The sequence below is a fragment of the Nelumbo lutea genome, chromosome 1 (assembly GCF_056320005.1).
Source record: "Nelumbo lutea isolate HS-2025 chromosome 1, American lotus-T2T, whole genome shotgun sequence".
Classification (NCBI taxonomy): Eukaryota; Viridiplantae; Streptophyta; class Magnoliopsida; order Proteales; family Nelumbonaceae; genus Nelumbo; species Nelumbo lutea.
The window spans coordinates 123,852,845-123,877,610 of NC_142684.1; the positions used below are offsets into that span (position 1 = coordinate 123,852,845).

General features: G+C 36.8%; 2 protein-coding genes across 13 annotated transcripts in view; both read right to left on the minus strand.

Annotated features, from left to right (window-relative positions):
* Positions 1-3,320: 3,320 nt before the first annotated feature.
* Positions 3,321-4,254, minus strand: LOC148877299 (uncharacterized). Its single transcript, XM_088981825.1, has one exon. The coding sequence runs from the start codon at positions 4,113-4,115 to the stop codon at positions 3,675-3,677; it is 441 nt and encodes a 146-aa protein (XP_088837951.1). The 5' UTR covers positions 4,116-4,254; the 3' UTR covers positions 3,321-3,674.
* Positions 4,255-20,664: 16,410 nt separating this feature from the next.
* Positions 20,665-24,766, minus strand: part of REV1 (DNA-directed DNA polymerase) — a 77,956-nt gene continuing 73,854 nt past the window's right edge. For 5 of the 12 annotated variants that reach the window (XM_088984540.1, XM_088984512.1, XM_088984517.1 and 2 more), the window contains 3 exons: positions 22,944-23,035; positions 21,647-21,775; positions 20,665-21,328 (listed from right to left, as the gene is read on the minus strand). The gene's annotated coding sequence lies outside the window, so the exon portion shown is untranslated. Of the gene's footprint in view, positions 21,329-21,646; positions 21,776-22,943; positions 23,092-24,766 lie in introns of those variants that run through there. The other 7 variants (XM_088984534.1, XM_088984524.1, XM_088984467.1 and 4 more) reach the window with 4 other exon arrangements.

Below are 24,766 nucleotides of genomic sequence, written 5' to 3' on the forward strand. Positions count from 1 at the left end.
CAATATAAAATAAGTTCTTATTTTAAAAAATAAGCACTTAAAAAAGTTGAGTGCCAAATGCAAATAAGTGCTTATTTGAATAAGCACTTTTTTTTTAACTTAGCACTCCCAAACATGGCCAAGACTAAAAGAAAACTAAAATTCTTATTGGCTCATATTCAACTATTTTTTTTTGACAACTCAACAAGTTAATTCTTTCTACATCAATTAGTGAAGATTATTTTTGATGCTGTAGTTGAACCTTTGGGTAGATTTATTTCACGATTTATTTAAAGGGCGTTTAGTAAGTCTTTTGATCTGCACAACCTTTTGGGCTTTTTAAAATTTGGTATTTTTCTGCTATAGCAATGAAAGACAAGAAGGTGCAGAAAGATCAGATCAACACTCGAAAAATTCATGGAAGCCCAAAAAGGCATGGTTTTTAAAAGCAAACCGGAAATAGAACTAGTCAAGGGACCGGTTTTCTGTTAAACAATTTAACCGTCTTAGTCAAAATGTTCGACCCGTAATGTCATAAATAAATTAAAAATAAACAAAATATTTATAAATAATAAAAAATAGCATAAAATTAAATAAAAATTAAAAATAATACAATGCAAAATACATAAAAAATATAAAAATAAAACACAAAAGATTTCTAAAAAATACAAAAAAATAAAAAAAAAAAATAGAAAAATAAAACAAAAAATTGCAAAAAATACAGAAAAAACTCTAGAATGTTAAGTCCTAAAATGCAAAATCATTGACTTAAAATCAAGATTCACAGAGATAGATTCCCCTGGCACCAAAATAAAAGGGGAGAAATATGAGCATTCACTCTAGAATGTTAGATTGCTATGCAACCAAGATTGATCTATAAAATACTTCAATACACATTAATTTTACCTAATTGATCAAAAAATTACCTAACTTTTACTTGGAAGTGTTGCAAATTCGCCTGTCGTAAAGCCTGGAAGTGTTGTAAATTGCAAAAAATGTTAACCGTCGCCAGTCGCCATTAAACAAGGTCGGTCGGTGTGTGTCGCCATCGAACACTGGAGGTGCTGGCCGCGCAGGTGGTCGGTTGGGTGTGAGGGATGGCCGCTACTGCAAACTCGCTTGCCGCAAAGCCTAGAAGTGATGCAAATCGCAAAAAACGTTGGCTGTCGCTGCAAACTTGCCGTCGACAGTCGCCGTTAGTCACGACTAGTCGGTGTGTGTCGTCGTTGAACGCCGGAGGTGCTGGCCACCGTAGGTGGTCGGTTGGGTGTGAGGGATGGTCACCGCTACAAATTCTCTAGCCGCAAAGCCTGGAAGTGTTGCAAATCGCAAAAAACACTGGCCACCGCTGCAAATTCGTCATCGTCGGTCGTCTTTAATCACCATCAATCAGTGTGTATCGTCGTCGAATGCTGGAGGTGCTAGCCGCCATAGGTGGTCAGTTGGGTGTGAGGGCTGAGAGAAGGAAAGAACAAAAATGGGTTATAACCCTACATTCGATTAATTGATTTAGGATGGGGATATTAAAGGAATTTTATATTTTATTTAAAACATTGAAATAAAAAAAGAGAACCCACTAACCACTATCCAGGTCGAACGATTTAGCAATCCGACCGCCCGGGTTAGCATTTTTTTGACTTTTTCAACATTTTTTAAAGATTTCTGGTTTTTAATATAATAGGACCCGGGGGCCTGACCAGTTATCGATTTTTCCAATCTGACCGTCCGGTCTGATCTGGTTTTAAAAACCATGCAAAAAGGCAAAAGATGAGGAAATTTCTCATCTTTCCATGCCTCTAGAATCTTTTATTTAACAGCCTGGTAGACCAAGATACTTACTAAACAGTCTTGATATATATGTAAAGAACCAAGTACAGATGTTCAATATTACATCTTTTGCCCATCTGGGCTGTTGGAAGATGTTCCTAGAAAGAATTGCCAAACAGCATCTAATTTCCCGATGAATTTTCATATTTGTCATTGAATCCATTACTTGTTCTTAAAAGATGTTGGTTATGCATACGCGTGTCTTGCTTGTCAAATATGGGTGCATGACGTCTAGCTAGCCTTCCTATGTGGCTAAATAAAGACTTCATCAATTGGGCTTAATTAGATGGAAATTGGAAAGCGAACAGCTGCACAAGATGGTTCATGGATAAGGCTATTAGTAGATAACCAACAACCAGAAATTGAAGTAATCTTCCATTGATGCCACAATTGGTATGGTTTTATTGAATAGCGATGACTTGGTCGTTTGCCACCTATAAAGGTATTATTCTGTGTGGAAAAAAAATCAATCACATAGCGACTTCTCTTTGCTTTTAGATCATATATAGAGGGATTTGATCACATCACCCATATGCCTTCTCTTTTGACAAGAAGGAAATACAAAGTCAAATACAGAAGATACTAAATAAAGCTTAAAAATATAATATAAAAAGAAAAAAAATTAGGGCTTGGACCGTAGATTCATTTTCGTTGTAGGCCTTTGAAAACTTTGACCACATACATACGCTTGCAAAATCAATAAGCATCTGTGAATCAAACTAAACGAGGTTGCCAAATCAATAGCTTATTGTATCGATCATGCACGCGCGATTTTTTTTTTTTTTTATGCACGTAATACATGAGACTCACATCCGCCTATATCACACGCAGGTTTTATGTGTGGGTTTTGCATAACCTGTTATAGACGTTTGCAGTAGACATGGTCCATTAATTAGAACATGAAGCATGCCATCCACTTATCTTTATTTTTTAGCTAGTCTGTCTAGCTAAGAGCCTCTAGCATTCTACCTTAATACAATAGCTAGGAATGAATGAATGAATGTAATGACCAGACCTGTTCATGGGGTGGGTTCCGGCTTAGCTTGTGTCAAACTTTGAATGACCCTGTCCCTTTTATCAAAACTTGAATGGATCTGCCCAAAGCAGTGTAAAATGTTCATGGGCCAAGCCCGAAGCCCATCCCGTGAATAGGATTGTAAGGTGAGACAATCAGCATTTAAAGTCGTTATCACCTTGTTTAGTTTTACAGTTTTTTAGATGGCTATTATAGAAGAGCTATATGATCAATTTTCCATAAAAGAGAACTTCAGAAACTGATCGGTTTATGCTTATATTTGTTTCTCTATGCTGACTGGCATTAGGACTTAAACAATCAATCGTCAATAAATGACAATGAAACCCAGTCAAAAAGCAAAAGGATTACTTATTACTATATATAAATTAAATTGAAAGAAAATCTATGATGTAGTTCAATCTCCAATGTCCATTATATTTATCAAACAAGATTCATATGATTGATTAGTTATTTAAACTAAACCCAGCTCCGCAGAATATCCAACAGGTCTATTTCCAGGCTTATTCATGGATACCTGTCTATCCTAGCTACCTCATCTCTTGACAGAAGCCCTATCTGACAAGGGTATTTAGTTTTACACGACTAACTGCACACATGGCCAAGGCCAAGGCCAAACCTCTAAGATTGAGGGAAGAAAGAATGGAAAATGTTGATGAAAGGCATCAAAATTCATAAAGCTTCATACTTGTCTTTTATTTTATTATATCAGCTAGCTAGCTACCTAGTTACACTAATATTAGATCAGAAACCAACGTACATATAGTGTCATCTGATGAATTTGATTCACCCCGAAATTAAACCCAATACACAGCCAAAGCAAAGCCGTAGGTGGTCATTGCCCATACGTAGCCTTGTAACCTTTCCAGAGTTCATCAACAGTTTTTCCGAGCAGCTCCACGAAGAAGTTTGAACTGTAACCCGTCCTCATCTTGCGGTTTAGATGAGCCACGAAGCCATAGCTAAGACTGTTGCAGTTATCCAGGAACCGGGCGGTGACATCGTAACCTTGGTCCCAACTAGTTCCCTGTCCGGGCTGCACCCAGTGAGATGGAGCGTACCCAGCTTTCAACCTTATGAAATCGGCAATCCCTTCGATTAAACCCACAGGAGCCTGGCCATTCCCATTCCACTGCCATACGTGCGCCACCTCGTGGTAGATGACCCCTGTTATCTCCCTCTTTACGTCGCCCCTGTACCCCTCTATGTAGTTGGCGCTAACGTGGATCTTATTGTTGATTGTATATGCCACTCCGTCCATGCTCTCCACCACCATGCTTAAGAGCGGCACATTCTTCCGGTCGGCTAAACTGGTCTGGTGGAAGCTCTGCCAGATGAACTGAGTTGCAGCTTTTAGCGTCGCTCTGCTGTATGTGATTCCGATCTCGTTAGTGAATCGTGTCCCACCGGCCGTTCCAGCAGCGTTGTTCGTTGCTTGGAATTTAACGCCATGGATGCCTTGGACGCCTGTAAGGGCGATTAGAGAACATAGGATGAACACTATCTGGTGAGCCGTATATGTATCTCTCGTTAAGGCGGTACTTCGTAATTATTATTTGCCTGCACTCTGCAGGCACATTACAACTATATATAGAGTTAGAGACCTGATCAGCAAAAAGAAAAAAAAAAAATGAAATCTATATATCAAGAACAGATATCAGTAAACCACCTTGAATTCAATGGTATTTTGACAAAGTAAACATTATGTGATCTTGGCTTTGCATAAATTAAAGATTGCCATGACGATCACGCGCCGGCAAGACTTTGCACCAAACGCAAACGACCATATATAACTAAGAAAAAGTCCCTGCCGAGAGATCAGTGGCCAGATCGGATTTGCTTTGGTACGGGTCTTGCTCAACCTCAACCCAAATCCGACCCTACTAAGAAATCCAACATATATCAAAGTTATCAACCTAACCAACCTCGGCTCCTCGAATTGTAACGCTACACTTAGTGAAGGGGAAGGTCATACTTTCAAATGTTCCAACGCTACCCGAATAAGTCTTTCCTAGGGATTGCCTTATTTACACAGGAAATAAAATGGTCATTGCCTTATTTACACAGGAAATAAAAGAATATGGGTAAATGCACTTACCCGAATAAATCTTTCCTAGGAAACACTTAACCAAATAGCATTTACTTGGGTATGTAAATTATTAAAAAGGGAACAAGGCCTTAGTGTAAGTGGTTATCTAATGTGATGTGACAAAGACAATTTTCTCAAATTTGACAAACACAAAAAGTTGCAAGTAGAAGTGGCAATGTACCAAACACAACCTAAGGATTTAGAGTGGTTTAAGCTGTGGTAAGAAATGGGTCAAATGGAAATATCAATTAATTCATTAGGCTTTGTTTGGTTGCTATGCAAATAAATTTGCACCGATGCAAAACCATGGCAGTGCAAATGATTTGAGTGTAAATTCTGACTTATTTTTGTTTCAAATTTTAGCTTATTTTGTTCGATTGCAATACAAATGAAGTAAATTAAGACATGAAATAGAATAAAGTAAAATCCAAAACAAAATTAAAACAAGAATTTGCATTTTTTACATTTGCACTCCCATGCATTTGTACTAATGCAAATAAATTTGCACTGCAACCAAACACAACCTTAGGAAAAATCTATGTTGAGGGAAAGACTTGATAAGTGATCAAGATTTATTTATACAAATTATAACAGCCACTCACTGAGATTGCTAATTCTAGCTGAGTTTTATGATTTAGACTCAAAAAATGACTACCTTTTAACCCTTTTTTCTTTATTTTCTTTCTGCTTCATGGGGTTACACAATGGGGATTGGAGAGTAAGGGCCTACCTTACCAAATGAACCAACTACATGTAACCAAATTATATATTATATGTACCTTTTGTTCTTCTCCATTTGTTAATTAATCAATCAGAGACAAACAAGATGTTGAATACCATTCAATACAAGGGAATAGGAAGATGTTTCTAAACGTCATAAGACCAATCACAGATAACCAATTAGGTTATGTTAGGTTTGAAGGAAAAGATAGGGAAAGGAAGGAAAAAGAAGGGAAAACCTATCTAAGACTTGTAAAGGTTTACCTATCTTTTCCTCCCTTTTCCTGCATTTTCCTTCAAACCAAACATAGCCTTAAGGGATTGCTCGTTGATATGTTAGATGGTTTGCTTCAGAGGGGTTAGTAAAAAAAGAGAAGAAAAGAAACCAATCCCAAATCTTATGCCAAATTCTAGGCATAACGATAATTTGTCAACCCAAAATTGTCTATTTTGTTTCCTTTGGAGAACACATTTCTTGCGACCACCAATCCAAGACAAGTTAGAGAACCCCTGTCAGCTTTGAACATGCCAATGGTTCAATCCAACACCCGCTTGGCATGATATTTTGTCTTTTTTCACTCGAACATTGGCATGTTCAAAAATCACTGGTGTTCTTCCTTTGAAGATCTTGTTAACTTGGTTTCTTTGTTTTTTAGTTTCAATGGTACCTTTCTTGTCATTAACGCCTTTCTTTAAATGATATATTGCTGAAACTTCCCTAAAGTTTTGGACCATTGCGAAAACCTCCCCTAAAGTTTGATAATTGCAATCACCTCCCCTGAAGTTTCTAACAGTTGCAAGTAGACCTTTTTTGTTAGAATTTTCTTAAAAATGCATGAAAATGTCCAAAATACTCATGCAGTTGCTTTGATCAAAATGTTTATTTTACATAAAATGGCTACCCCAAATCCTTCCAATCTCTTTTCTAAAATTGATTTATTTTTCAAATTTGCCCTTCATATCAATGACTCAAAGGCAAAGCTGCAAGCCTGCAACTTTAAATTCTCTTTTTTTTTTTGTTTTGATAAGGTTTGTATTATTTTTTTTTTCTGTAGAACCGGCCTCAATAGCAACTGTATGGGTAGTTTGGACATTTTCATGCCTCTCTTTAAAAGATTCTAATAGAGGGGTCTACTTGCAACTGTATCAGAAAATTTAGTAGAAATAACTGTAATTACCAAACTTTAAGAGAGGTTTTAACAATGGTCCAAAATTTGAGGAGATCTTTCAACAATTTACCCTCTTTAAATGGACATTAGGGACGGTTTACCTTCCATGTCTGTGTTCCCTAAATTCTCCATGTATCGTGGCTTTTGAAATGGATAGCAGAGAGAAAGAATAAGAATCACGTTTAAAAAAGCAAAATGGTGTAACATTTTTAATCAGTGTTTATGGACCTCTGATTTTATTTTCAAGGCATAAGGAGTACAAATGCAAATATTTAAAGTGCAAAACCTGTATTTTGTATTATTTCGTATCAATTCCTGATGGTGCCAATTGTGATCAAAATCATGGTTAGGGACCTAGAGTTTGAGGGGTCATGGGAGGGTAATGGGCTACTAAGTTGTGTTGTGTAACTCCATGTAAAAAGGGAGAGAGTAAGGTGGCCTTTAATTGCACTTTTTCAGATGTCTGAATCTGAAAAGTTATTTTTCAGATGCCACCAAATCTTTGGTATGCCCTCTTATTAGAGATCTGAAATTGGATTTCAGATCTTCATTTCTAAGAGATATAGCAGCTGCTTAATGTTCATATGTAATTCAGAGTATGTAAAAGACATAGATGCCCTTAAAAAAATTTAATATTACATATTTTTGACCAGATTTCAGATTTATCAAACTCCACCTCACCCCTCAGCTGATCACAACTGCATCTGTCTCGGCTTTGATGTATTTTGACCCAATCGTGACTAACCCACCATAGCCTTGGAGCTGAGAAATTTTCCAATTCGGCCAAGGGAGAAATCATGGGCCAAACAGAAATCCAAGACAAACCAAAGAGAATATAAATCCTTTCGTTGTAATAAACAAAATTAGCTACTCTTCCAAATGGAGCCTTAATGGAATGGGAGTATATATCTGCAATATACAAGCATTGAGAATATCTCCCGCTTATGTGCTTTATTTCATGGGAGATATTCCGGATGCAAGGTTGGAAGTGTGGACACGGGCTTGGGCGCACTGCTTCTCAAAAAATATGAAAATAACGGTAAAAAGAGATACACCGAAGTACGGAAGTTCAACCAGTCGAGGTGTCTCTCCGATCTCTCGAAAGGTGGAATCATATACTTGTCATCTCGGCGTACGTCGTCCGCCTTTGATCGCTGCTGTTTGTACAAGGAAGAATAGGGTTCTCCTATCGACTTGATTAGTGGCCACGTCCTCGGTTACTCGGACCCGAATACGCTTGTCTTCTTATCGTGAAACCATTAATATTGATAAATGAGGTAGAAAGGGAACGGTCAGTTAAAGGCCTAGAGCTTTCAACAGCCGTCGAATAGGAAAGAATAAGGGGGAAGATGATCAGGACGGTGATGGCATTGAAAGCAAAGATGAGATGACGATTCTCCATTGTTTGGTTAATTTGGTGGTGTCTCAAAATTTTAAAACACCTGAGGAGATTGGGTTGATATATTTGGTATATATACTGATGGCTGATCAATTGAATGATAGAGGACCAAAAGGAAGAAGTTATTGAAAGCGTTTGCTCAGCTAGCTTCAAGAAATCAAGTACTATATATATTTATACATATATATTAGATGGGTACGTATCCAATCCTTTTGACTTTGGTAATATCAGAGCCAAGTCAGAGGTGGAAAGAAACGCTGCTTCTCTTTTCATAGATTTGAACGCGAAGGTCACGAGGAAGCGTAAAGCCCACGGTTTGAAACTTGATGATGAGATATTGAGAGGAGAGATGGGTGGAGAGTCTCCAATAAGTAAGTCTGGAGAAAGAGAATAGCTGGTCGTGGTTGGTTTTCTTTGTACCTCCGGTATCTTCTACAGTTCTACTCCCTCACTCTTTATTAGTTTTCAACGATGTTAACGCTTTCAGGTTTGAAACTTGAAGGACTTGACCACGTATTCTACTGCCGATTTTAAGATTTGACTTTGTTTAATTTGCTTGTTGCCTTTTCTCCTGCATGCTCGCTTTCGATCACCAGCCATGAAAAGCTGCTATCCGTTTCCCACGAAGATTACCTGTAGCTGTAGTCGACCTACCTAGCTCCCTAGCTTTCAAGTTCGTAATTGGATTTCAAGAATTCAAAGTTCAAAGTTGAAGAAAAGAAAGGGTCCAATATCCCATTCCCATCTTTGATTTTCAACTGTAGAGACATTCTCCACTCGACTGTTTCGTAGGATGATGCTGCTATCCTGGCACTGTAGACCCAGCAGTCGCAGAGTTGGAATAAGACAAGAATGCAAGCTTTGGCCTTTTGGTTTGGCTGCGATGATGTAATACGGCTTTGAAAATGCCATTACGGCCCTGCCCGGCCATAGTTTATGGCTTGGATCACCGCCGTTTTCATAGGTTATGACGAGCCCAGATTTTCTACAGTCATAAATTACTAAGGCTTCGATGAGGATCAACTGTAAGCCGTAATGTTTGCTTCTTTTGGTAGAAAGTAGGAACCTTGTGAGCACATGTATATTTAGCGTAACTTTGACCAAGTTGGAAAACTTTAATTTAGAGACCTAGAAACTAATGCATACATCGGATGGTTGGAAATCGAAATAGGGGCAGTCTCCATTTATTTGCAGTGCAAATATAAATTATACAGTTGAATGGAACTTACATAGTATTATAATAATCTGAATTCGGATTCTGTCCTCACAATTACCATTCTCAGAGCCACTTGCAATCGTGTACTGAGAATATTCGTATATTGAGAATATTTTATGTTTGCTCATATGGAGATATTATCCATGTACAACCTAATCAATTAATGGCTCAAAACAGTGTTAGTTGTTTTTTAGTCCCAAATTTTAATGCATGTAAATGGGCGACCACTTTAAAATTTATTAATCAAACTCATAAGAGATTTCAGGAATAAGTAAGGACGTAACCCACCTTTACCAAAAACCTAGAATAATAAGCTCTCAGCCTTACCTACTAAAAACCCTCTCAAACAAAATTACAAGAAATCATCAAATGAAATTAGTCAACACACAGCACAAGAATATCAACATAATCTTCATGAAAAAGCCTTTTAAAAATTGTATGGCTTCTAGTATCAATCCCCATATTTTCCAAGAGATTAGAGAATCTATTACCTTCTCACAAGGAATGATCACAAACTGCATGTTACTAAGCAATGTTTTATAAAATGATTTGGATTTGAAATCGTTCTGGCCATCAATTTTTGGGTTAACGGTTCGACAGTCCAATCTGAACGAATGGCCCATTCCAATAAAATAAATTAAAAAAATAATTAAAATTTAAAAAACGACTAAAAACCATTGAATGGATCAAATAGATTGTCGACTCAATCATTCAAATAAATGGGTTATTGACTGATTTAACAGTTTTTGATCAGGGATCGAGTTTGGGGTAAAACGGAACCAGCTGCCTAGACTGTTCCCCAACCAAACGATGGATCCAAATCAATGGCGGTTCAAACTAAGAGCACTTCTGATCTTTCTATAAGTATAGATAACCGACCATGGGTGACAAATGGCTCCTTTAATGACACGGAAGAATTAAAGGTTCGATTAATGGGTTGGGTGCTGATTTGACCCTAACTCATTGGGGTCAGATCAGCCTTAATTGGGTTTGAAGCTCCACATGCATGCATGTAAAACCCATTCCACTGACATTTTAGCATAGTATTTATTCTTGATTGAGTATAGGTGTGCTATTACCACAGGTTGGGTTTAGGGTAGGAATCACATTATGAGATTGGTTCAAGTTTGATTGCCTTTAGTTTGGGTTCGAGTTGAGCCAAACTTGTACCCAATCCGACCCATTGCCACCCCTAATTTTAGTGTGTTTTCTGCCAAAATATTTCATTTTCTCAATTCATAATATCAGGATTTAATTTTAAACGTAGGGCCATTTGAAATAGGGAGCTTTCCTACAAAAGCCAATTAGTGCAGAAATCCGTTTTCCTTAGGCTATGTTTGGTTTGAAAGAAAAGGTAGGGAAAAGAAAGGAAAGTTAAGGGAATCTATACAAGATTTGTGAAGATTTCCTTAACTTTCCTTTCCTTTTCATACTTTTTGCCTTCAAACCAAACATAGAACTAGGGCAAATCCATGCCCACACCGTTCCAACTGCTATTTGCAACCTTACATTGAGAGTATCTCCCCTCCATCGATCGCATAAGCTATTCACTGAATATTTTGCAGCTGATATCAATATTAGCTAGTTGAAGTTTGATTTTTTTAATATAAAACACTGACTTAATTTAATTAATTATACACTAACAATACATTCCTCTTATGGAAAAGCCACATAGCCTATGCTTAAGCGGATTTTTAATATTCATGATATAAAATAGGTCATGTGGCCATATATATGCTCCCCCAAGCCAGTCTCAATGGAACCAAAGTTAAAGTCTGGATACTCCCTTTTGAGGTACAAATAAATTTACCATCTGGAATAACTTCTGCCACATTCATTATTAAATAATTTGACTAACAAACCTGCCAATACTTAATTGAAAACAGAAAAAGTCACTTTTATTTGGGGTTTGCTGTTGTTTCCTGTCCATGTATATACGCACACAAGAATGTTCTGGGTTTTACGCCGTATATTCAAATGGAAAACTCAAAACTGGGTTTCATACCTTAGGCTCCATTTGCTTGTAAAACGCATAAAAATGCAAATGGGCCGAGTGTAAATTCTTTTGTCTTCTATCCTAACCTCTTTAAGAATTTGAAAATATCTTATCCTACATTGTTTGATTGAGAAATGAAGTAGTGTTCATTTTGTAGGTAACTTGCTCTGCTTATGGATAAGGATACATTAGAGAAATGTTTTTGAATTGTCGTTGACCCGGATGGTTGGACCGTTCGGCCTGGAAATCGTCCAGGCAACCGATTTTGTTTTACCCTAAACATGATCTCTGGTAAAAAAAACCGTTGAAAATGATCGATAATCCGTTGACCCATTCAACGTTTGGCTGTTTTTATATTATTTTTTAATTTTTTGTTAAAATGAACCATCCATTTGAACCAAACAGTCAAACCATTGACTAAAAAACCAGTGGCCGGAATGATTCCAGTTCCGGGTCACTTTTTAAAACATTGCATTGGACGATGAGGCATACATTATTCTCACGGGTTTATGGGATTAGGTGATTTTCACATATGCACGTGTTAATCTAGGTTGGGTCGGGTCTGTCATTGTTTAGGATCCACCTGAGCATCTTCTAATCAAAGTGATTAAGGCTTAGTTCGGAATGAGTACAAATACAAATATATAAGGTATAAAACCTTGTATTTTGTATTGTTTTCTATGTATTTTCACCATATATATTTGTATTTGTAATATTTCCAAACTAAGCCTAAGACTGTATTTAGTTACAATTCAAATAAATTTGTATTGATACAAAATCATGACAGTGCAAATAATTTGAGTATAAATTCTAATCTCTTTTTATTTTAAATTTTAGCTTATTTTATTTGATTACAGTACAAATATAAAAGTAAATTAAGACATGAAATAGAATAAAGTAAAATCCAAAACAAAACAAATTTACATTTTTTACATTTACACTCCCATGCATTTCAAACTAATGCACTCTCTTATTTCTAGGGTGTGGTATTTATCAAAATTCACGTGTTTTGATTGGTCCGATATCACGTAGCATAAATTATGCTTATTTTTCTCTCAAATCAAAAGCAGTAAAGCACCTAACCCCGGGTTTCGTTTAAGGCTCAATTTGAAAGGAATATAAATAAAAATATGTAGAGTGAAAAGTCTTGTATTTGTTTTATTTTCTATGTATTTGTACTGTACATATATGTCCAAACCGAGCCTAAAAATTGCTTTGATTCTTGAAGCGATACTTCATGAGCATTGAGCAGTATCTGTGTCAAAAACAGCTAAAAAGCAAATTAAGAACAAAAAGAAAACCACAAAGTGAATATGTGGTGTGGAAGCAGTTTTATATGAAGAAACAAAATCAACAAATTCGTGTGTGGGTGGGTACTTGGGGGTTTAAATTATAGAAATCCTCCGAGTTGCAGAGCATGTGCACAAGTTTTATTGCGTAAAAATCTGGCCGTTGGTTGTGTGCAGCTGAAAAGTTGCTTTTTATACGGTTAGTTAAGCAGAGCGCTTTATCTGTCAGTCCAGTGTCCACATTTTCTAATGCCAGATGGGTAGCGCAATCACAATGGCAAATCACTCACTCGTACCACACCACAGTCCTTTCTCTAGTACGGCCATCAACCACTGCTACAGTTTTCAACTGCGGGCCGAAAGGGCTCTGCCTGAGCCCTGAGCGCTAAGCCTTAGTTTGTGAAACTGAAGAAGACAATGTGAAAGCTATCCATTTGGAGTAAATCAACGTGAACACGTTGCTTTACAACCTCACTGTCACGGTCCTATATGAATAAAATATACTTAGCAGCTTTTCTTCTGGTATGGACGACCGACTAATATTGCTGTAAAGTCAAAATAGGGCTGCCGGCCCCACTGTCCCAGTCCCAGACGCTCGAAATTTCCAGTCTCGCTTTCACCTCAATCCCAGGCCTAACATCTAAGAAAAAGGCTCAAGTCAAACATAAACATACATTCCACATCCCACCGCTCTTGATGCCAACGATCGATCGATATGCATGGCCGGCCTTTATATACATTATACACATATATATATATATATATATATATATACGACCAGGAGCCTAGCTGGCGGCATACCTACAAACTAACAATTGGCATTTGCTGTTTTTGCACTAAAAAGGATGAGGATTCGTTGTGCTTGTGCAACGAGAACCTTTTGAAGAAGGATAGATAATTAATAGATGGCAGCACTGAGGAAGCAAAACTCAACAGCTTCGACGGGAAGAAGAAGTTTCTGTCTCGTTTCAGTGGTTGTGGTGCTGATTGTATTGGCAAGGTCTAATCTCGTGCACTCCAGAGCAATTCAACCTCCGGCCAAGGACACCAACCAGATCCCCACCAGCTATACACAAGTTGATGGAGGAGAGAAATCGGTGGAGCTACACCCATTTCCTGTTCCTGTTCCTTCCAACGGTAACACCAAACTTAGCTTGGACTTTAATAAGCTGGCTTCTGGGCCTAGTAAGAAAGGTCCTGGCCATTAGGATCATCCTCCTCCTTCTCAAATTTGCTTTACCATACATCATGTAATTTGCAGTAATGTATCTCCCAGTGATTGTATATGTGATTCTAATGAGATTCTTTTTTTTTTTTTTTCTAACGGAATTGCTTCAAGTGGGGATGTTTAAATCTAAGGCAAAAAATTATGATTTGTGTTTATTATTAGACGAGATATTTGGCTTCTCTAACTGCTGTAATCATCTCATATCTTATCTGGCGATCAAGCCGCCCATGAACGAATCGCGGAAATGTTCGAAAAGCTACTATCTACGTCCAATCCAGAGCAGACCCATTATTTCGAAAAGCTACTATCTACGTGCGAAGATCCAAACTCCAGGACTAACAAATTGCAATATATAAGAATGGAACTTGCCGTTGCAGTAAACTTTATCAGTCAACAGTTGTTTCTGTTTGAACTTGTAGTAGTCGAAAGAAAGAACACCGATCGCTGGGGCTAGACTCGTTTGAATCCTTTACTTATTACGGGATTCCGGATATCGTGCCAAAGAGTTGGCATCTGATACCCCCCGCTGCGACCATCGTCGCATAAATTTCTTGCGAACATCTTGGTCAGTTGGTCGGGATCATGGGATGCAATTTCAATTTGCGATATTAAGGTACCAGAGAAAGAAGATGTTTGGTAAGAATACCAAAAGACAAAAACGAATGTGTACCATGCAGGTGTTTGGTAAGAATACGATTACGTCAATGACTTAAGAAAAACTGTGCGCCCCTCCCATTCACGTTAGTCTGAATTGAATTTCTTGTTTACGTACATCATGAACACCGATTGGGTTTTTGGCAAGAATATGTCCTTATACTGATCATGAAAGCTAATTTGCTTTTTTCTTTTTTACTTTTTTGCGGTCAAAATTGGAATAATTTTGCTTTCTAATTAAGAATGATCTCTAGATTCAAAGTTGGTTAATGCCAACTAGGTGGTCATATTTATACGCATTATAACAGAAGGCGTGCTTTTGACTTTTGAAAAACCAGAGGTACACAAAATCTTGAAAATCTTGAAGATTAAAGAGGAGATGGGGTGGGAACCAGCACATATTTGATCAGGAATGACTCAGTAATTCGATAGTTGTGGTTGTGCATTTGTTTTTATGACAAAGCTAGTAAATATGTTGTAGGGAAAAGAGTATTTTTTGTTTAACCATTGACACCTAACAAAGCATTCTTCAGTTCATTTTAACTGTTCAATACAATTATATTATTGGTATCCTTAAAATTAAGATATATCCCTGTAAATAATGGGAGTGTTGGGTTGTCAATTCAGCGGAAGAGGGTAGAAGAAGAGACGGGAAAAGAGAGAGAGAGAGGACAGGGGAGGATAGAAGAGGCTGGGAGAGAGTGAGAAAGAAAATGGAAAAAGGTCTTGATTACAGATAAAATAGGATTTGGACTTGAGCTGGTATTTAAAATTTGGGATTATAAGGGTAATTTTTGAGCCCTAATATCAATAAAAGTAATACTTTTAATATAATTTTTAAAATAGATTAACTGTTTTAAAAAATATCAATTAAGGGCAAAAATATTGTTCATCTTCTTCTTCTTGCAAATCATTTATCAATCCTCCTCCGCCAATTTCTCCGCCCATCGGCTTTTGGACCACCTCCATCGCCTCAATCTGTATTATATAGAGCGGAATTCTTGTGGGACCATCAGCTCTTGGACGAATCAAAGACTAGTTGAACCGAGTTTTCCCGTCATGGAGCTCTCCGATACTTGAATCAGTGGCGATTATCGGGCTCTTATTCTTTTTATTTCTCATGGGCCTCAAACTTGATTTAAGCTCTATACACGCGGAGCGGGCGAAGAGCCCTCACGATCGCTGCCACTAGAATTTCCCTCTCTTTCTTGTGCGGCGCCGGGGTGGCTTTTGTCCTTCGAAAAATAGTGGACAGTGAAAGCAAAGTCGTCTACGGCCAATTTCTCCTTTTCCACGGGAGTAACTCTTTCCATAACGGCTTTCCCCGTCCTCACCCGCATCTTAGCTGAGCTTAAGTTACTGACAACCCAAGTGGGCGAGAAAGCCATGGCAGCCGCTACCTTTAATGATATTGTTGCATGGGTGTTGTTGGCTCTGGCCATTGCTGGCCATTGCAGCCGCTACATTTTTGGTCATAGACAGTGTTTTTGCATTCTTAAATTTAAGGATCCAAGATAAGTTGCTCCTAAAAATATCCAATAAGTTTTGATAAAAAAGACGTTCATGGTATATAAATCATCAGATATATCTAAATCCTCTTTGAACAAGCCAAATAGCTAACTAGCCAATTCTTAACTTCATTTGGTTCTCTAACTTTGGCTTTCCACATTCAACAGCCTGGACTGTTAATAGAGATATCTCTCTGCCTATTAAACGTGGACAACCATAGTTTTTCCGTACGTATGTAACATTTAAACCTGCATCCGTCGTCACTGTATTAGCTATCCAATAAACCATCAATATCCATCTTAAAATTTCCTTGGAACTAACGCTTTTCTCCTTTGCAATACAATTACGCTTCCCTTGCTGTCTAATCTTCTTCCACATTTATTAACCATGATATTCAATGGTTATCGGTTTAACATCTGCAATATGGTCGGTCGAGTTGGTTTCTCACAATTAATACAGTACTCTAATATGCACAATTGAATAGACCTTCTCGCCACAATGAGAAGCATCGATCGAAATTGATTTTTAGGTCTTAAAAAACCCCCCACAATTCCTATTATATAATCCCACTTATATTTTGGCTCCCCCATCTATGTTTAATAGTTATCGGCCCTCTTATGAAAAAAATCCTCACTCCGCTTCTGATGATGATTTCTATCTCGGTTAAGTTGTGTGTGCCATTTTGGTCTCCAAATTTTCAAGTACAACAATTCAGTATCCCAATTTTTAAAACGTGTTAATTTAGTATCTCTTGTTAATCAGCCGTTAATTGTAGTATTTAAAAAGGACACAAATGTCATTCAAGTGTTGTCTAATTTTCTTTACCAACCATTTAAATATTGACAAAAAATTAACGGGACTAATCAACAATTCAATATTCAAACATTAATTTTTTTATCAACATTTGGATAACTGATAGACATTTGTATCTTTTTCAAATGTCACTTAACGGGGCTATCGGGCATTTTTCCCTAAAAAAGACAAAACGGACAAACGTGTTAAATAATCAATTTTCCGATTCTTTTCTCTCCCATATAAAGGAGCATTTAACAATGAACATGGTTTTCCAAATAGGTACACTGCAGGTTTATAAATTTTACCATTAAGTGTTAATCCAAATCCGTCAAATGATCATTTCTTTAATTACCATCTGAGCACTAACGTGTTAACCATCATTAACCAAGAATTAAGGCAATTAAGAAACATGTGCGAACTTCCCAAATTTTAGGCCAATGATTGATGAATATAGTGGTGGGGATCGAATCACGCATTTATTTAGGGACCGTTTGAGAGGGCTGAGGCTTTGTTTGTGATACTTTCACCGAGCCAGCTTTGAGAAACCACTAAAAAAAGCTTCAATGGGAAAGTCTTATTCTTTTACCGTAAAATGGCTATTTTAGGTTTTTTAGGGTTTTCACCAAACATAGTTTATATGCTATTCAGATGCAGGTTGTAGTCTGATTAGCTATGCTAACTAATCAACTGGAATTGGTAATGATATTCGTTAGATTCATGTAGTTTCTCACTAATAAAGTTTTGAGTATATATAATAGAAATGACCTCATATAAAATACAAGAAATTAAAGTGTCAGAAAAAAACATAAGATCGACTTTTAGAAAGTTTTGAATGTGCTCACCTTACGTCATTGAAAGTTTGAAACCAATAAGTACAAATTGTAGAGTGTAAAACCATGCATATATTTGTATTTGTAGTCATTTCAAACTATTTTTTATTTTTTTATTTTTTGGTAAAGACCAAAGAGTATTCCATTAATAAAGGCACCACCGCACCACACTCAAAGCAATACCATCACCAGAACAATAAGAAGAACTAAACAAGAAAGAAAAGAAAGAAATTGACTTACTGAAACCAACAACGCAGAGAGACTGATAGGATTAATTGTTTAATTCCCCATGGCCTCATCAGATAGAAGAGGTACGTACTAACCAGTAACCAAGCTGGAGGGAAATTCACACAAGACTCCAACACTAGAAAGACCCACACGAGCCACCCTAGCTACGATGATCGAGCAACAGAAATTGCTTCGTAGAACGTGGCGGAAAGCAAACCCAGCAGCTGATTCAACTTAGAGCTTCAAGATGTGCATGTTTGGAAATAAACCATGCTTCTCTCTAGCTAGCATTCAATATGATGGACTTGGAAATTTAAACCTAAAACAAAGTTAAAAAAGTTGCTCTCCACGATCACCGGATGTGCATGGAAAGTGGAAATAGCCCTTACACCACTATACTCTTTAAGTCTAAAGCCTTAAAACCTGCAGCCAGGCAGATGGTCTCTAACAATACAACTAAAAAATGCAGTCATCTGACAAATGGCTGGCATCGACATCAACCTCCACTCACTAGCAGGAGTAGGTGGGTTCCATTTGACTTCTTTTTGATTTAGGCCATGTTTTGGATATATGTTAAAAATAAGCACTTGTGCTTATTTGAATAAATATTTATTTGCATTTGACATTCAGTTTTTATTTTCAAGTGAAAGTACTCTTGTGAAATTATTTTTATGAAAGTATTTTTATAAAAGTATTTTTATAGAAATATTTTTATAAAGCGTTTTCATAAAAGTGCTTTCATAAAATTACTTTTATAAAATTCAACTAGGGATAATTTTATAAGTGATATTTTAAAATTCAACTAGGAATAATTTTAAAAGAAAAAAAACACTTAAAAAAAGCTAGAAATTTGGGTTTAAAAAATAAACCCTTATTTTTAAAATAAACACATATTTTGGACTTATTTCCCAAATACCAACAAGTACATAATGATCCAAATAAACACTTATTTTGAATAAACATGACCTAAATAACAAATTATTGAAGACACAAACAGTCTTAGCCTTCCAATAGACCAGAGGGTGATAACAGAATATACTAAAACGCTGATCTTTGCACCAAGTTGATTGCTCATGACTAAATAATCAGCCAATCAGTTTGCGTCGCAAACGGGACAATCTTATTTAAATGTTTAATTCTCAGGCCTAAATAACCCCCAAACTAAGTGCACCGGAATAGTTGCATTCAAAAGAGTACAGACCAGACAAGGCTGGTCATGGACCACCCCTCTTTAGCCTATACAAGAGAGATTTTACTGTAATCTTATTGATGCAACATCGGCCGCACAGACATGAATATTTTGATTTTTGGTTCTATGTTCAGGGGCGGAGCCATGGGATGGCAGAGGGGCGTCATTCCCCCCTACCCCTTGAAAATCCCCACAATACCTATCTCAACTTCACTTAATATTTTGGTCCCCTATCCATGTTTATTAACTTTTGGTCCCCCTTATCCAGGTTTACTATATTTTGGCCCCCCTCAAGAGAAAATTCTAGCTCTGCCCCTGTCCATGTTCATCACCCAGGTCCTCCAGTGATTTTTAGAATGTTGGCATTGTTCAAGCTAGAAACATCACTAGATTCAGTCTGAAACAGGACCTGCTACTCACAACAATCTAACAGCACTTGCTGCCAATCATTGGCAAGATTTTCCATTTTTACATATTCATGGGTGATATTACCAATGCACTGCTGCAATGTCCTGTGAGGTTGGTGTGAGAAGAAGATCCAGATTCCTTCATTCTTAATAAGATGGCAGGCAGAATTGACCAAAAATCTGCATTTTTTTAGGGTAAACTGCTGAAACCTCCCCTTAAGTTTCTGATGGTTAATGAAAGCTCCCTAGAGTCTGGTAATTGCAAGCACCTCCCTTGAATTTTCTAACATAAATGCAAGTAAAACCATCTATTAGAATCCTCTATTTTTAACAAGGGGCGTAAAAATATCCAAAATACCCATATAGTTACTATTGAAATAAGTTTCTATGTAAAAAAAATACAAACTTTATGAACAGTTTAAGGTTGCAGTTTTACCTCTGAGCAATTGATATGAGGGGTAAATTTGGAAATAAATCAATTTTGGAAAAGAGACCGGAAGGATTTGGGGTAGTGATCGATACTAAGAGAAAATTTGGAAATAAATATTTTGGTAAAAAAGTAATTGCATGGGTATTTTGGACATTTTCTTGTCTCTTATTAGAGGATTCTAACGGAAAGGGTCTACTTGCAACTGTGTAATAAAATTTAGGCAAGGTGATTGCAATTACCAAACTTCAGGAGAGGTTTCAACAACAATCAGGAAACTTCAATGGAGGTTTCAGCAATTTATTATCATGGAACCACACAAGCTTGTTGGGAGTTGATGTGCTCAATCACACGGTAAGGGAGATGTTCATTGATAATTTCCCATTTCCAACTTCTATTTTCATCATCAATTAGGTGTGAAACCTTATTAACTACACCAGGTTTGGGCTTAGGGCCCGTTATTTTTAAACCTTCAATGTAAGGGAGCCATGGGTCATCCAAAAATAAAATATCAATATTTCTCCCATAATTAATGGCTGAAACACACTTTCTTCATCTCCACTAGCAGCTTTGTTAAGAACATTTTGGGCAATATTTCAGCCAATTTTCATATTATTTAATACGAGCTTCTTTCACCAAGTATTACAGCTTAGTTTTCATCTTAAGCAGATTAATGGAAATAAAGGTGGAAGGCCACAAGTCACCCGGCAACAATATGATAAAACAGTGTGTCAAAGTATTACATTTACAATGTACATAATGGAAATCAATATCCAATAATGATGACTTGAAACAAAGAACATCTTTCACGACTGCTCTGCTTTGCCATGAACATAGTGACCGCTTCGAATTGAAGAAGTCGATGGCTATGAGATTATCACAAAAGAGAACTTTTCTGCATATTATACAAAACTAGAGATAGCATAGGCTTCAGCACAAAATAACGCTGACTATCCAGGATAACCCAAGCTGCTGTCCCCAATCCATCTTTGCATGAATCATCACAACGTATAAATGAAATCTGCATTGGGTTATGCTATACCACTTGATATATGTTCATCAGCACGAACGTCGTGAGTTGACTGGAGATTGAAGTACTCTGCAAAAACAGAGAGCAAATTGCACATCCTCCATCCCGCAAGATTACTAGCTGATAAGTCACCAACCATATGCTTCACTGGTTCAGCTTTTTCTGGGTCCACATGGAAAGCAATAAGGTATTACAACCATGTCCAGGGTCCAGTACATGTGAGATTTGTAGATCCATCATCATTTGCATAAACACAGGTATCGAAGTTTCAAAATGCAAGGCCAGTTTATATACAAGCTTAGACTGCAAGAGGACTGGAGAAAAACAAAAATAAATGAGAAATGTGAAGCCAAGCCAATAAAAGACACTGAAAATAAGTAGCAGATCAGCTCAATTATGGCATAAATCATAGTAACATAGATAACAATACAACACGCATTACTGAAAATTCAGGAGAAAATGACACATGATCAGGAAAAGAAACAAAAGCGTAGCAGTAAAAATTTATCCCCTGCCACCATTGAAACTGAGGTTTAAAACATCAAAAAGAGGTACACATCTACGCAAGATTTTCAACAAAAGCAAATGTGAAAATCCATTTCTATTATTCATTCCCAAGAAGGAAAACTTACCACCGCAAAAATGTATTGGATATGTTACTTCACTTCTCCCATAGAGGTAATGAATAGATGCAATTAGATGCATCCCCCAGAGGTCAAATTTCCATTGATGTTCCAAAGTCACTTGGGATTTCCCATGACCTACAAATTCAATTTTACAGTTGTTACTTCTGAATTGCAGGACCTTTAGCAAAGAGTAATCAGTTTTCATCACAAGTATCTTATAATAAATTATCTGTTAAAAGCAAGCAGAAAAGGTTCCAAATTAGGTTACACAACATGGATAAATTGAAAACTTACTAATGTTGGAAGCAAGAAGACCAATACAGATAACCCAAATTATCTGTATTTCACACACACACACAGAAGAATGGTAGTGGTACCATGGGAGATTGTTATGTGAAATACAGAAGATTTGGCACTTCGGCAGATGACAGGGTTAAAAACCACTACAGACCATTCATTACCATATCATGTTGATCTTGCATATGAGAAGTTCAACTGTGCAACTGTGCAACAATGCATAAATGCAAAACAATATTAAATTCTTAAATGGTGCTCTCAAGGTTTCCAACCATTTCACCATATAATCCTACATATAGTATAACAGGTTGGCCATGCCAAGTTGGATCCAGATTTTTTGACAAATAGGCCTTCAAATTTGGCCTGGGCGAGGTCAATGGACCAACAGATGAAGCACAGGCATGTGGACCTTGTAGGCTTGTACAAATTTCATTATTTCAATTGCTAAATAACAATATCACAAGTGCATGAAATTTTTTCCTTAACATGGAAATATGTTTTCACAATACATTCACAGATATGAGAATATGCAACTACACCTAAAGAACACAATTTCACCATAGATAAGTATTGTGTAAAGTTAACTAACAAGCAAATAAAAAACATGGATTGTTGAAAATGAGGCTGAAACTGATGCCCATCCCATCCAGTCTAACAAATATGCAGCACAATCCACAGTGGACCAGGACTAATACCCAGCCAGTCAGTCTCAACCATGGACATCCATAATTGTGTAGGCAAACATTGAATAAGTGAGGATACTTGCCACTTAATTTCCACGGGTGTTTCAAATAAAAAACATTAAAAAAATCAAACATATCAATGGTTTCAAAACCAATACTTGGAAACCCTACATTACATTTTGAAACTAAAGTCACGACAAACTTTCCATATATAACTACAATTGGTCTTTAACCAAAACATTTTAACAGTGTCAATAGATACCACATATCCCACAAATGTAGCCTCATTATGGCATTGGGCAGAAAAGATATGGAAAACTTACATGTTCTTTGTCGTTTGTCCATCAAATGCAAAGACATAATCAAATCAACCAGTAATTGACTGGGCGCTGTGCTGACTGCATCTGCCCCTGTGCTGATCTTAAAGGCAAACAACTTGATAATTACTTATCAATGGCACTGTACGTCACCCTGCCAGCATCTTAATACTAATTAAAACTTACATATTTCACCCTTAAAACAGAATATATGCAATGTAATTTCAATAATAATAGAATTGCAAATTAGAGCATACTTAGGATTGGAGACCAAGAGATAACTCAATGTGATCTCTTCCGTCACCTTGGTTTGATAATACATAACAAGGGAGAGATTGAGGATATGCCTTATATTATTAGAGCAAGATGGGCAAAATGAAGAGGTGCAAGTGGAGTCTTCCTTGATAGGCAAATACCACGGGCTAAAAGAAAAAAAATTATAAAATTGTTATGGGGGCAACAATATTATATAGAGCAAAGTGTTGGGAAAATAAGAAACAACATGTCCAAAAATAAGTGTGGCAGAATGAGAATGTTCAGAGAGATGAATGGGAAAACTAGAAACCTCAAAAAATGAACTTCTACTAAGGAACCTGGGAGTATCCCCAAAAGGTGATAAAATGAGGGAAAGAATATGATTTGTTAGGAGTTGAAGGGGCTAGAAGAACTAAAGGCATACCAAATAGGACATGAACTTACATAGTAAGAAACTATTTAAGGTCACATAATTTAACAATGGATATGTCACTGAACAGAACAAAATAGTGAAACAAGATCCATGTACCCCATATAGTTGGGACAAGGTTTAGAAGATGGTCATGATCATTATATTTAACCCGTAAGATCCATAGTTCCTTTTGAATTGAAAAAAAAAAAAAAGATACAAAAGACAACAATGCAAGCATTAAATGGGGATCTTTTCTTATAGTATATATGACCACATTTATTAGCTTTCTTATAGCTGTACAATGCACCATATTGTCAAGGCAACAAGGCGCCCTTGGAGGCTTGCCTCACCTAATCACCAAGCAGTTTTGTATACTATATAAAATACTATTATATTCTTAATTTTTTAAGATTATAATTATAAATAGACATTATTAAACCAAAATAATAATTGTGTGTTTATATACTAATTTCTTTTTATTATTTTCAAATTTGTTAGGGATTAATCAACACAAACATTGCTAACTGCTGTATTGAACCCTCAAAGACTTCAAAACCAGAACCAATAAGTAAGGAAAAACTTAAAATTTTATCTAATCAACACATTTTCTTCTTTTTCTATAAAAATAGGGGTTCAGCCCCTATATTTTTTTAATTTTCTTTTCTTTCTTCTTTTACTTCCCATGAATATGTTGATTTTCTAGACTTTAACATGAAGTTTATACTTTTCTTATGGAAAAGTATGGATAATTATTAAGGAAATATGGTTATGGAACCTAGGGAACTACTCTAGGCGACAAGGCGCATCCTATCGCCTAGCCTCGCCTTGGCACCATGAAAACTATGCAATGCACTGAAAGACAAGTAGTGCAAATTTAGAGAACCTGATTGGGCCAACTATCAGACAAAAACCATTTGTTCAAGTTAGAACATTTGGATATTTCTTAGTTTTGCTTCTATTCTAAGCCAAGCCATTTTCAAACACCAACTAAGCATAGAGTCAACCACTACACATAGTTGTCAAGGCGACACCTAGGCGACAAGGCGCCCTTTGAGGCTCACCTCACCTAATCGCCAAGCAGTTTTGTACTATGTATTGTAAACATAGTTGTCAAGGCGACGCCTAGGCAACAAGTCGCCCTTTGAGGCTCTAATCGCCAAGC